At 38.5% G+C, this 15,765-nt stretch overlaps 1 protein-coding gene across 1 annotated transcript in view; it reads right to left on the reverse strand.

Moving 5' to 3' along the window:
- Positions 1–15,765, reverse strand: part of LOC126259768 (nuclear pore complex protein Nup155) — a 267,502-nt gene that overhangs the window by 106,374 nt on the left and 145,363 nt on the right. The window contains exons 15-16 of the mRNA XM_049956773.1: positions 8,968–9,062; positions 8,677–8,773 (exon numbers count right to left, since the gene is read on the reverse strand). Coding sequence (XP_049812730.1) covers positions 8,677–8,773; positions 8,968–9,062 — 192 coding nt within the window. The remainder of the gene's footprint in view (positions 1–8,676; positions 8,774–8,967; positions 9,063–15,765) is intronic.

Here is a 15,765-nt window from a genome sequence, read left to right on the forward strand (position 1 = left end):
AGGATGAGATGGTCAGGTGAAGTTAATCGACACCTCATGTTCTGTTATTACCAAGCAACAAACCTAGGAACCAACACAACTGGATACAGATCACAAGTACACACAACATTTATTACCAGATACCCAGAATTAAAATTTTTAACAGAACAACGACTAGCTGATCAGATCCGTGTAATAATCAAAAATAACAGGATACCCCAGTCAGAATTAGAAAACATCAAACAACAAGTACAACAAATACTAGAACAAAATAATGTGCAATCAGAAGAAGAAGAAGAAAATACAGTAATGGACTCAAACATCCCAGAGCAAACAAACAAAGAACAACACGCATCAATTAAACAATCAGAGGAAAACGACATCTTAAGACAGCCACCAGAACAAGCACAAATAGAACACTAAGTGACACACATGTTAGATATAGAAGAGAAATTTCAGCTGACATATATAGAATACAAAGACACAAATACAGACATTAGACCATTCTTGCATAGACCACCAAATAACCCACAAGTCGAAACAACAATAACAACTATCAACACAATCATACACAACAAAATAAATGAAAATACAACAATGGAAGAGTTACAACTACTGGTTTATGTAGGAGCACTCACTACACTAAATATACACACTAGGCAGAGATCAGAACCAACCAACACACAGAAGAAACCCACAAAACCAGCATGGCAACACAGGCTACAGATCAGAATAGAAAAACTGAGAAAAGACATCGGACAGCTAACACAATTTATAAGAAATGAAATATCAGACAAAAAACGAAAAAGGTTAGGTAAAATCTCACAACAAGAAGCAATGGAGCAATTAGATGAAAAGAAGCAGAAGTTACAAGCATTGGCCAAACGACTTAGAAGATACAAAAAAAGTGAAAATAGAAGGAAACAAAACCAAACATTCAACACAAACCAAAAGAAATTTTACCAGACAATAGATAACACGCACATTAAAATAGACAATCCACCAAACATAACAGACATGGAACACTTCTGGAGCAACATATGGTCAAACCCGGTACAACATAACAGGCATGCACGGTGGATACAAGCAGAAACAGACTCATACAAGATGATACCACAAATGCCTGAAGTGATAATTTTGCAACATGAAGTCACCCGAGCAATTAATTCTACGCACAATTGGAAAGCCCCTGGAAATGATAAAATAGCAAATTTCTGGCTAAAGAAGTTCACCTCAACACATTCACATCTAACTAAATTATTTAACAGTTACATTGCAGACCCATACACATTCCCTGATACACTTACACATGGAATAACCTATCTGAAACCTAAAGATCAAGCAGGCACAGCAAACCCAGCTAAATATCGCCCCATAACATGCCTACCAACAATCTACAAAATATTAACTTCAGTCATTACACAGAAATTAATGACACATACAACACAGAACAAAATTATAAATGAAGAACAAAAAGGCTGTTGCAAAGGAGCACGAGGATGTAAAGAGCAACTGATAATAGATGCAGAGGTGACATATCAAGCTAAAACTAAACAAAGGTCACTACACTACGCATACATTGATTACCAAAAAGCTTTCGATAGTGTACCCCACTCATGGTTACTACAGATATTGGAAATATACAAAGTAGATCCTAAATTGATGCAGTTCCTAAACATAGTTATGAAAAACTGGAAAACCACACTTAATATCCAAACAAACTCTAATAATATCACATCACAGCCAATACAGATTAAGCGTGGAATATACCAAGGAGATTCATTAAGTCCTTTCTGGTTCTGCCTTGCTCTGAACCCACTATCCAACATGCTAAACAATACAAATTATGGATACAATATTACTGGAACATACCCACACAAAATCACACATTTGCTATACATGGATGATCTAAAACTACTGGCAGCAACCAATCAACAACTCAACCAATTACTAAAGATAACAGAAGGATTCAGCAATGATATAAGTATGGCTTTTGGAACAGACAAATGTAAGAAAAATAGCATAGTCAAGGGAAAACACACTAAACAAGAAGATTACATATTGGATAACAGCGACTGCATAGAAGCGATGGAAAAAACGGATGCCTATAAATATCTAGGATACAGGCAAAAAATAGGAATAGATAATACAAATATTAAAGAAGAACTAAAAGAAAAATATAGACAAAGACTAACAAAAATACTGAAAACAGAACTGACAGCAAGAAACAAGACAAAAGCTATAAATACTTATGCCATACCAATATTGACCTACTCATTTGGAGTAGTGAAATGGAGTAACACAGACCTAGAAGCACTCAATACACTTACACGATCACAATGCCACAAATATAGAATACATCACATACATTCAGCAACAGAAAGATTCACATTAAGCAGAAAGGAAGGAGGAAGGGGATTTATCGACATAAAAAACCTACATTATGGACAGGTAGACAATTTAAGAAAATTCTTTCTAGAACGAGCAGAAACTAGCAAAATACACAAGGCAATCACTCATATAAATACATCGGCTACACCACTGCAATTTCATAACCACTTCTACAACCCTTTAGATCACATAACATCAACAGATACGAAGAAAGCAAATTGGAAAAAGAAAACACTTCATGGCAAGCACCCATATCATCTAACACAGCCACACATCGATCAAGACGCATCCAACACATGGCTAAGAAAAGGCAATATATACAGTGAGACAGAAGGATTCATGATTGCAATACAGGATCAAACAATAAACACCAGGTATTTCAGCAAGCATATTATTAAAGATCCCAATACCACAACAGATAAATGCAGACTTTGTAAACAACAAATAGTAACAGTAGATCACATCACAAGCGGATGTACAATACTAGCAAATACAGAATACCCCAGAAGACATGACAATGTCGCAAAAATAATACATCAACAGCTTGCCTTACAACATAAACTTATAAAACAACACGTTCCTACATACAAGTATGCACCACAAAATGTACTGGAGAATGATGAATACAAATTATACTGGAACAGAACCATTATAACAGATAAAACAACGCCACATAACAAACCTGACATCATACTCACCAATAAAAAGAAGAAATTAACACAACTAATCGAAATATCCATACCCAATACAACAAATATACAAAAGAAAACAGGAGAAAAAATTGAAAAATACATCCAACTGGCTGAGGAAGTCAAAGACATGTGGCATCAGGATAAAGTTGACATCATACCAATTATACTATCAACTACAGGAGTCATACCACACAATATCCACCAATACATCAATGCAATACAGCTACATCCAAATATATATATACAATTACAGAAATCCGTAATTATTGATACATGTTCAATTACTCGAAAGTTTCTAAATGCAATATAACATATACCGTACAGCAAAAAGGAAGTGACGCTTGATAAAGGTCCGCGTCACTCCATTCCTCACCAGACTTAACGTCTGAGAAAGTAAAGATAATAATAATAAGAATACTGTTTCTGTTATTATTATTGGTAGTGGCTGTAGTTGTATAAACTTGTTGATAAGCGTAACTGTTATACAGCAAATGCTATTAATTTCACGCACTCCAAATCTAAAAATTTGTGAACACTCAAATTATATTCTTATGTGCTGCCACTGGGAAATTTGCTTTTTAGAAAGAACTTTATTTACTAGTCTATATCAATGTTATCCACTTACAATATTCCCCATCCCATACAGTACCCTTACAATAGTACTTTTTTCCAATTTCTGAAATAAATTCTGGAACTCTTATCTTTAGGATAGCTTATAGGTCTCTCAGCAATGGATTTGTAATCTCACCTATTTTCGTAAAATAATTGTCCTTCAAGTTTTTCTTTATTTCTGGGAACATAAAAAACTAACAAGGGGACAGATATTGAAGCCAGGATACTCATTACAGTATTGTTTTCGACCAAAATTTCATGGCCAAGCAACGAAGTGCAAGCAGGTGTATTATCGGAGTGCGAAAACTTTTAACCATTCGACCACAGGTCTGGACTTACTTATTTTATTTTCAGATTGCTTCACTCAAACAGCATTAAAATTTTAAGTGGTACTCTTCATTGATCACTTCACCTTGTGGCAAGGACTCATGGTGCACTATGCCATTAAAATCTAAGAACACAGTGAGCATAACCTTCTCATCTGACTGCACTTCTGAATTTTTTTCAGTCCAGGTAATTCAGAGTACTTCCACTAGGACAACTGAGCCTTACTTTAAAATTCATGTCAGTAAATCCATGTTTTATCACTGTTATGACTCGCCTCAATAGTTGTGCATAGTTTTTGACTTCATCCTGGACAACCTGCATTGGTTACAATTTTTTTTCGAAATCCAGTAATTTTCAAAAAATTTACTCAAAAAATCTGAATTATTTCACGGAATAAGCCATCTGATACGCCAACATCATCAATGACTTCTCCGACTGTGATTCGGGAATCACTGACAGTAACTTCTTTCACTTTCTCTGCTGTTTCATCAGTTGATGTGCTGGGACATCCAGGGTGCTGGTCATCTTCCAATTTCTTCATGACCTCCTTTGAAATACTTATGACACTTGTTTTACTCATAGTAGACTTCCCAAATGCAATATATAACATTTACAGAACTTTGATATACTTTATTCCATTCTTACAGCAAATTTTAATACAGATTCTCAAACAAATACTCACCAATGCTATCAAAACATATTTAACCTTCTCAACAGCTGACAAGAGTAAATATCTGATATGGCTAACATTTTACAGATACTTTTCAGATGTTTCCCAATTCAATGACAAAAACTGGCCTAACACAACAGGCAAAATTATAAAGTGTCTATTACATTTTTGGACACTCTCAGTAGAGTAATATTTGTTGCATTTCAAAGCAGCTCATCGAAGGAGACTTCTACTTCTCCATGCAAAAAAACACAAGAGTAGGCATTAAAATCTACGGAATAACTGCACTATATTGTGTTGAAAATCCTATCAGAATACATCTGTTGGTTTAAAAAGAGATAGTGGACAAATATGCTTTCAGATGAACAAGCAATCTATTCTACATCTGCAACAGATATATGAATACTGACTTATGACTTGTATTCCTATGTTCATTTACTTTATAATGTTGTGTTTTGGAAGAAGGCCATCCTTTTCTGTATTCCGTACAATGCTAAATAATTTATTTAAAACTAAACACCGCACGGACACCACTGATTTAAAGCACGTGCCACACAAGGGCTTGTACAGAACTGTGGATCAGCCTGCAGATGCGCTCTGTGATGCTGCTGGCTAGACTGAGTGGAGAGTCACATACTCGCCCACAAGTTAACTGACACACTATATCACCAAAAGATGGACAACAGCAAATCTCTCATAAGAAATAGGATAGATTGAGTACCTTGTAAATGATATACCATGTAACAAAATCTTTAAAGAGGTAATACTGAAGCCTGTCACTAGAAAAATGCGTGATGTGAGTGCTGTGGTAATAATACACACTGTATCAAACAGTTATTCCTGTATTTTATTGTGCAAATCAAAAAATTTACTGCAGAGGCTAATGCATAACGGAAAGCTGTAGTAGGTACATAAAGCACAAGTTCACAGTATAGTGATTTACATCGTTCGCAAATGAAATCCCTGCAAACGGAAATAGCCACTGAACATCAATACATCACTGACATGATGGAATTATTGTTGTGGTATGTCTGAGTGTGCCTTAACCTAACAATTATATTTTATTCACAAATGAGGCTAACAAGGAAAGAGATGAATATAAATCCTACTTCCTATATGGCATTGCAAGGGAAAGTTCATTCTACCACAGAAATCAAAACTGTAAATAAGGAAATCGAGAATGTGGGTTGTGTGTCTGCTATTAAAGTGTAGTTATGATTCTTCCTGTTAGTTCAATGTTTTGTAACGTGCAAAAGAGATATTACTATGAGAGGAGGCAACACCACAGGGAAATAATTGTAACTGTGACTTTCAACAAAATCTTCCCAGTAACACCAGAAAAATTAGAGTAATAAATCTGCATTTTTCCCTTAGATAAATACAGCTGTTTGCTATATCATTTGACCCATGTCCTGGGTTTGTCTGTACTGCTAGTTGAGCGAACTAAAAGTGACAGTTTTATTTTTAAAATGTTTTACTCTTTCTTTCCACAATTTATAGCCATGCAGCTATCAGCACGTGCATTCTACAACTGACAATTACTAAATGACGGAGAAAATCTTTTCTTCAGAAGATGTTTAATTATGCCACACTAAACTGCTTTTATACACAATTTGAGTTGTTTCAACCAATATCTGACAGTCACATTGTGCAAGTTCAGTGGCAGTCATCCATCACCTGATGACAGAATGGTGATCTCTATTTTTCCATCTGATCTGATTAGTACAGCTTTTTCAAAAGAAATAAGCCAACTTACAGAGAACAAATGGCAAGAGTGTGAGAACGTTTGGTGTGTAGCATCACTGCTGATGGCCAAGATATCAACACAGTTTCTCTGTTAAATCATGACATGGTACCATATGATCAAGTCAATAAGCACTCCCCCCCCCCCCCCCTCGCACCACCACCACCACCACCACCACCACCACCACCACCACCACCACCACCACGTCACCCTAGTCCCAAACAAGTGGTACCTCACGCACAGATATGATGATAGTTTGCATATGGCAGTTTTGTGCAAGATTATGTGGTAATAACACACTTGACCACTTCACCCAAATGATTGCCCCTTTTCTCACCTTCCATAACTTATGAAAACCAAACTGTTACTGTAAATCTGACAAATCTTATACACGTTAAGAATGCAAAATCAAGAGCTGGTCAAATCAAATGCTGCTAAACTGTCAAATTCATCTGTCCCTTTCCCACGTTGCTGAAGAAGTATCTGGCATTTTCATAGAAGAACAGACACATTCCACAGCATGATTTTCTGTCCTGTGCCCCATTCTAATTTTTCTGTAGTTTAGTTATAGAATGAACAATGTCAATCTTTCTGACAATATTGTATCCCCTCAATGTCTATCAAGGTACCCTAATGTCAGTAAAGAAGAATATGACAAAATACTGAAACACGAAGTGCACTTAGCATTTTATTCTATCCTGGTGTCAGCATTCCTCAGGACTAATATTGCCACCTGCACTGAGGTGACAAAAGTCAGGAGATACCTCCTAATATCGTGTTGGATCTCCTTTTGCCTGGCATAGTGCAGAAATTCGATGTGGCAGGGACACAACAAGTCACTGGAAGTCCTCTGCAGAAATATTGAGCCATGCTGCCTCTATAGCTATCCGTAATTGCAAAAGTGTTGTCAGTGCATGATTTTGTGCACAAATGCACCTCTTGAGTATGTCCCATAAATGTTTGATGGGATTCATGTCAGGTGATCTGGGTGGCCAAATCATTCGCTTGAATTGTCCAGAATGTTCTTGAAATCAATCATGAACAATTATGGCACATGACATAGCCATTGTCATCCACAATAATTCCATTTTTGTTTTCTGCAAAATGGTCTTCACGTAGCAGGGTGTAACCATTTCCAGTTAATGATCGGTTCAGTTGGATGAGAGGATCCAGTCTATTCCATGTAAGCACAGCCCACACCATTATAGTGTCATCACAAGCTTACATCGTGCCTTGTTGACAATTTGGGTCCATGGCTTTGTGGGGTCTGCAGCATACTCCAACCCTACCATCAGCTCTTAATGACAGAAATCTGGTGTCATCTGACCAGGCCACTGTTTTTCAGTCATCTAGGGTCCAACAAATATGACCACGAGCCCAGGAGAAGTGCTGCAGGTGACATCGTGCTGTTAGCAAAGGCACTTGCATCGGTCACCTGCTGCCATGGCACATTAACACCATATTTCGCGGCTCTGCCATAACCGATACATTTGTTGTACGTTCCACTTCATTTCTGCTGTAATTTCCATGTAGTGTTGCTTGTCTGTTAGCACTGACAACTTTACACAAGTGCTGCAGCTCTCTGTCAGTAAGTGAAAGTTGTCAACCACTACACTGTCTGTAGTTAGAGGTAATGCCTGGAGTTTGGTATTCTTGGTCCACTCTTGACACTGTGGATCTCTCAGAATATTGAATATTCTAAGCATTTCTTAAATGGAATGTCCCATGTGTCTAGCGCCGACTACCATTCCACCTTCAGAGTCTTAATACCTGCCATGCAGCCATAATTATGTCAGAAGCCTTTCCGCATGAATCATCTGGGTACCAATGACAGCTCTGCCAATGCACTGCCCTTTTGTGCCTTGTGTGTGCAATACTACCACTATCTGTGTATGTGGATATTGCTGTCCCATGACTTCTGTCACTTCAGTGTATATTTCACAAATAGTAGTAACTGCTGGGAGGAACTATTCAGCGCTATTACTCTTACTTCTAAAATTTAAAAGCTATCAGATTTGTGATGTTGCCTGTACAGGATGTACAGTTAGGATTAACTGTTCCCTTGCATTAAAAACTTTACCAAAGGTAAGGGATACAGCTATTGTATTGCTAGTATTAAACTGTTCTTGATTCAACAGCTATAACATTATTAATTTTTGGTATTATTTGAAGAACATTTGTAAAACAAAAACATGATTATATTTTTATTTTAATTTTGGTGATTTTGCTGGAAAGTTCTATAATTACTCATATGCACTTACTCTGGCACATGCGGCATCTTCATTGCGATAAAGATGGGGGCAAATATCCCTTAACCTTCCGCTAATGGCATCAATTGATGCATTGTCATTCAGATAGCTGAAAACATAATTTAAAATCAGTAAAAATGTGTATTCGCAAGAATAATTAGTAAAAGCTGTAGTTGTCTGAGGTTCATCATAATCATAAATGAAATGAAGGTAATTTCAGTGATTTTTACTGAAAAAGTATTCAATCACATGTAGACAAACACAGCAGAACAAGTCACTTTTTAGATTAAGAATGAACTTTACCTGTTGATTAGACTGTTGATGAGAACAGAGCACAGTTCGTGGCCAATTAAAATTAAGGTCTGGAAAGTAGTATTCAAAAGCTGTGTCTGGTGTTCCTGAAACCCAAATTAGATACTACATAATAACAAAACTGAAAGGAAAATATTTTCAAAATAAAAATAGAAGTAGGCATAACTATTTAGTTTGGGCCTACACTTGCTGCTGCTTTGTACATAACAGTTAATCAATACCTTAATTTGATTGAGAAATGTAAACTGCTTATAAAATATGGGAGCAATTAAATATTATTAAACATAAGAACATAGCACATCTACCACAGTTAACAAATGCCCTGAAAGCACGAGAGGATATGTATGTAATGGCCTAATATTAGTAATTAAATTTGTGTTTCATTACTTGGTTTAAAAGATGCTAAATTACAGATGAGGACGCCTTCTACCCTTATTATATCAGCACTCAACATTACACAAAAAGGACAGAAAACAAAAACTGAAGAATTGTGATTAAGTTATTGCTAACTCACCAAAGACCTCAAACTGCTCACTGATTGGAGCTATTTTTTCTTGTGACAGTGTCAACATAAAGAATTCCCATTTACAGCCCAACACACACAGATACCACTTGCCAGAGTCAGCTTCAAAATTACTTCTTTCTGAATGAATTTACCACTAGATTTCTAATACTACAGAAGTATTTATGTAATTTGCGGGTAGTTTTTGAGTACAACAAGTGAAATTTTTATTCTAGTTTAATGGGTTTATAGGTAATATTAAATCTCTCTCTCATCACATTCCCGATTTTGTTGTGTGTGTGTGTGGGTGTGCGCTCATTTCGCATTTTTTTGGGGGGGTGGGGGGGTGGGGGGTGGGGGCAGGTGGGCTACTTAAATTTTTATGTTTCTCCTGAATAACTCTACAGTGCTGCTTCTTGCAAAAATATGTTTCTAAGTATAACATTGAACTGCATTAAATTCCTACAAAAAAGATTCTATTGACCTTTTTCCAAATTGTAGTGATGAAAAAAAATCACAGGTTATTGCAAATAGTGTGTCAGTGGTGTAAAATTAATGTTAGTTGTACATGATGTGGGTTAAAAAAAAAATACTGAAAGTGTGTACCACACCTAGGTCCAGCAGACCCATATTAAGGAATAAATTTTGTTCTGGGGGCATAACAGGTTGGAGAAAGGTGGGAAGTGGGTACAGGGTACAACTGTAAGTGAAGGTAGTTCACTTTAATGTGTCATGCATTTCCCGCCTTCATAGATCTGCAAAAAGATGAGTGAACACGCAACTCACCACTCTCTTTACCCCACCTCGCCATAAGAAATAACTACAGGATGTTTCACAGTGCATCTTATGCAGTACTTGCACATGCGTTGAAGTGTTATTTTCTGAAAAGTGCGTTAACACTAAATGCAATACAGATATGAGTTACTAATAACAGTAATGCAAGAAAGACATATGGACAGAGCTACGTAAATTTCTGCACACTGTTGCAAACTGTTAGAACGGAAAATCATTCTTGATCATCCAGTACAGTAAGATTAGCATCTACTGGAAAAGGCAATTTGCCCTAACACTAGCACTGCTCGCTTCTCAGTCTGCAGATCGACTATACCTCGCCAAGATTTCATGTCCAGTGCTGTTATACGAGTAGACAAATTAACTTCAATGAGCTCGTGTATATAGTGCAGTTATTTTCAGTTTCTTGAGCAAGTACTGATTTGCATTATTCTGTAAAAATGCTCAACAGCTTGACCTGTCAACTGTGTACAACACTGAAGAGCCTGCCCAAGTATAACACGTTACCAATATGTGCTCGACAATGTCGCATTTGTTGTCTTCACTATCAATGAGTGGATTACTTCTCACAACAAAAGCTTTATCGAATGCTTCCCCACAGCCTCAGCTACGCCAGCATCTGAAGAGGCTTAAACTGGCTCCCTCTCCAAGAGCAGCAGGTTACCTCCAGTGTTATGGGACTTCAGACATTTCAGTGGAAATCAAGCAATGCATTACAGCAAATTACTTCTGCAAACTTGAACATACCATCATACATATTCACACCTATCTTGCAAGATATACTGTGGATATGGGCAAGTTACTCTACTCAGTGCAGCCCACTCTGTAAGTGCCAACATTTCTTGAAAGCAAATATTTACGTAATCTACCACGATCACAATTAATGGTGAGAGAAATGCATTAACTTTTTGATCATTCATTAATTCATGACCAAGTGCCTACAACTGGGTTTCACAGCTTCCAGTACACTGTCGAAGGTTGACAAGTGCCACATTTGCCAATAAAGTTTTTTTCCCAACAACACTACATAGCAACTGGCATCACACTTCTAAATTAAGCACTTCTCTGTCATTCTTTATGGCAAAGTTCACTTGATAACTGCAAATAAGTACTCAATAAACTAAAATTAACTTCACTATACAAACATGTAGTGTTGGTGGGGAAGATATTTGATTGGTAAATGTGGCACCCCACTGCTGTCTATTGTTGGCAGCTTACTGTAGTGCCGTGTCACTGTGTTGTATGCACATGGACCTGTATTAATGGATGGCCAGAAAGTTACTCATTTCCCTCACCATTAATTGTGTTCCTGGTAGACTGCATAAATCTCTTTCATTCAAGAATTGCTGACACTTGTAGACCAGGCTGCACCGAGTGGATCCACTTATTACATATCCCTAATAAAATTCTACTGCATTTAGATGTGCTATACACATTTCATAATTGTTCTTAACCCACTTCGTTTAACAATAAACATTAATTTTATACCATCAAAATCATATTTTTAATAATCTGTGATTTTTCCATCCCCTGCATTGTGGAAACTATTAGGTTTAGAGAAAAAATGAACAGGATTTTGTTTTGGTAGGAATTTAATATACCTTAATTTCGTTCTGGGAAAAATTTTTGGCAGAAGCAGTGGCTTTACAGTCATCCAAGAAAAACAAAAATACGTGACCTTTAAACAACATCTCCCCCCCCCCCTTTCCATGGCCAGGATTTTTAGTATGTTCTTGACACAACTGTACAAAAATTTTTGAGTACACAATTTTTTTCCCCTAATCCACCTCTTTTGGTTTTCGTTCATTGGGCTACCCCCTGCAAGCTGTCAGCAGACCTTCGCCAGCCAGTCCTGCCTCCACCACCTCACCCTCACCACATTCTACCCATAGAACTGTAATCTGAGCACTGTAGATTGAGCCAGCACAATGCGGGTGTATTGTTCCCCCCCCCCCCCCTGTGTGTGTGTGTGTGTGTGTGTGTGTGTGTGTGTGTGTGTGTGTGTGTGTGTGTGTGTGTGTGAGAGAGAGAGAGAGAGAGAGAGAGAGAGAGAGAGAGAGAGAGAAAGAGAGAGAGAGAGAGAGCGCACATGCATGCTTTGGCTCGAAAAAACATGTATTTGAAAGCTAGTGAAGTTTTCACTCTTTTCACGTACCTCTCAATGACTCAATACTTCTATTACTCTGGACAGATAAGTTAGCCCTTAGAAGAGCAAGGCATTTTTTTCCTCATAATTGTGGTTTAAAGTAATAAATACACAAGACATTTTTGTGTGTGAGACCCACATTAATGGAATTTTAACACTTTTTACATCAATTCAATGCACTACTCATTTTATCAATGTTTACCTGTGGGTAATTACTTGTTCACTCAACCATTTTCATTCTTTTTGTATTTGGCTTCTCTGTTAGCAGAAGTTTACTCTGTTTCCAAATAGCTGTTTTAGATTTCATTTCTTAGTTCTTTAACCTCTATGTCACACACTATTATCCTGGATACCAAGTTAAATCTCATCACATCCTGCAATACAGTCGTAATAAACAGATTCTGTCTGGATTCAATGTACCATGAAGAAAAGGCAGTCAGATTTCCAGTACTGATTTCACCTTTACTCATTATTAATTGTTAAGATCTAAAAAAAGCACAGGGTATTCCATTTATCTGATGACAGCTTGCCCGGGGTATTGCCAGCCGGCCATGAAAGCCGCACCTGCCGATTGAATGGGTCCTGCAGGACCACACTATATTTTCCTGGAACGAAGAGGTCTCTACTTTTCTTCGGCCCGCAGTATGTGGCTAGTAGTCATTGTCTTGAAAGGTGTCTTCATTCCTGATGACGCCACAGGGTGACTAGGAATCTCTGGCTGCACCGATGGTGTATGAACCGCTGGTGCCATAGGGATAGGGGGTGTGTGTCGTGCAAGACCTCACAATTGCGCGAGGTATAGACTGTAACACAACACTCACAAAATTTGAGACATATCAGTCCAATGAAGTCTTTCAGACTTTTTCTTTGCATCTTGATAAGACACACAGTCAAGCATTTTATACTCTTGAATTTTCTTCTACCTCTCAAAACACTGTGCATTGTGGTGAACGAGGAAAATGCGGTTCTGGACAGTTGACACATTGAGGGGGTTGGTCACAAGGGCTGCCCTCATGGGATGCCCGCTCACATGCCTGACAGACACACCTCACTAGAACAATGGGAATAGATGTGTCTGAACCTCTGGCACTTAAAGAGGAGGAAAATAAGGCTTGACATCACACCAACAAACCATGACCTTAACCCACTCAGGTAAAATGTTGCCGTCGATAGCAACTCTACTATCCTTAGATCCCTTCTGGATGCGCTGAACAAAATGGAATCTTATGATGCATTAGATTAGTACGCAGCTCCTCATCAGTTACATCCTGATGGAAAATAATGCCTTAAATTCTGATGAGCTTCTTGTGAGGAGAAATGTTGACTGGTATATCTTCTATCTTGATACAAGCCTCTGATTGGTTGGCATGCAATGTTCTGATCAGCAAAGATCCACTTCTCATTGTGTGTATTGCTGCTACCTCCCCAAACCGACACTCAATATTTCTACATCTACATCTCTGCAATTCACATTTAAGTGCTTGGCAGAGGGTTCATCGAGCCACAATCATACTATCTCTCTACCATTCCACTCCCGCACAGGGCGCGGGAAGAACGAGCACCTACACCTTTCTGTTCGAGCTCCGAGTTCACTTATTTTATTTTGATGATCATTCCGACCTATGTAGGTTGGGCTCAACAAAAAATTTTTGCATTCGGAAGAGAAAGTTGGTGACTGAAATTTCGTAAATAGATCTCGCCACGACGAAAAACGTCTTTGCTTTAATGACTTCCATCCCAACTCGCGTATCATATCTGCCATACTCTCTTCCCTATTACGTGATAGAGCTGCCCTTTTTTGCACCCTTTCGATGTCCTCTGTCAATCCCACCTGGTAAGGATCTCACACCGCGCAGCAATATTCTAACAGAGGATGAACGAGTGTAGTTTAAGCTGTCTCTTTAGTGGACTTGTTGCATCTTCTAAGTGTCCTGCCAATGAAACGCAACCTTTGGCTCGCCTTCCCCACAATATTATTTATGTGGTCTTTCCAACTGAAGTTGTTAGTAATTTTAACACCCAGTTACTTAGTTGAATTGTCAGCCTTGAGAATTTTACTATTTATCGAGTAATCGAATTCCAACGGATTTCTTTTGGAACTCATGTGAATCACCTCACACTTTTCATTATTTAGCATCAACTGCCACCTGCCACACCATACAGGAATCTTTTCTAAATCGCTTTGCAACTGATACTGGTCTTCGGATGACCTTACTAGACGGTAAATTACAGCATCATCTGCGAACAACCTAAGAGAACTGCTCAGATTGTCACCCAGGTAATTTATATAGATCAGGAACAGCAGAGGTCCCAGGACGCTTGCCTGGGGAACACCTCATATCACTTCAGTTTTACTCGATTTGCCGTCTATTACTCCGAACTGCGACCTTCCTGACAGGAAATCACGAATCCAGTCGCACAACTGAGACGATACCTCATAGGCCGCAGCTTGATTAGAAGTCGCTTGTGAGGAACGGTGTGAAAAGCTTCCCGGAAATCCAGAGATACGGAATCAACTTGAGATCCCCTGTCGATAGTGCCCATTACTTTCAACAAAAAACAGTGGGTTCATTGTAGCGAAAGATCTGCCATCAGCTCGTGAACAAACCAAGAACTCGACAAACTGTCCATTTCCTCTTCTTCTTACTTGACTCTTGTTTTGGGACATGGTCAAATACAGAAATGCTTTGGATTGTAAACCTCCACATTAAAATCACTGTTCCTGAATGTTCAGATGGTCATATTGGCACGGCAACCATTAAGTTTAATTCGTTTCTCTGCAGATCATCTGCCCTGCTGCCACTCACTCTGATTGGAGGCTCTCCCTGTGGACACCACCTTGCCCAAAGGTTACCTAGCACAGCAGCCATTGCCCGGAGTTCCAGTACTCTGAAGTGGGTAGGCTCACCACAGTAAGGCATCCTACCCCAAATGGCCCGCACTTCTGTAAAATTTGGAAAGTGGAGGTAAAACCCAAAATGGGGACTAGAATTTAAAAATCCAAAAAGAATGGTGGTGGTGGTGTGGTGGGAGGAGAGCGGAAAAAGCGAAAGCTTTCAGAAGCCCAAAAAAATGCCAGAATACCCAGGTAAAATCGTGACCAAATAAAATGACTCCTATTAGTCATCTCTTACTATAGGTGAGGAAGGGCTACAGGTCTATTCTTGCCCCCCCCCCTCTCTCTCTCTCTCTCTCTCTCACACACACACACACACACACACACACACACACACACAGTGAAACTGAAAGTTTATGAACAGTTGCTCCTGTGGCAAATGAGAGGGGGTGTGATCTCCAGGGCCAATGAGAGTGTAAAGAGGTGGTGGGAGGCATGACAGAGGGGGTGATG

Source organism: Schistocerca nitens, chromosome 5 (assembly GCF_023898315.1).
Source record: "Schistocerca nitens isolate TAMUIC-IGC-003100 chromosome 5, iqSchNite1.1, whole genome shotgun sequence".
Lineage (NCBI taxonomy): Eukaryota > Metazoa > Arthropoda > Insecta > Orthoptera > Acrididae > Schistocerca > Schistocerca nitens.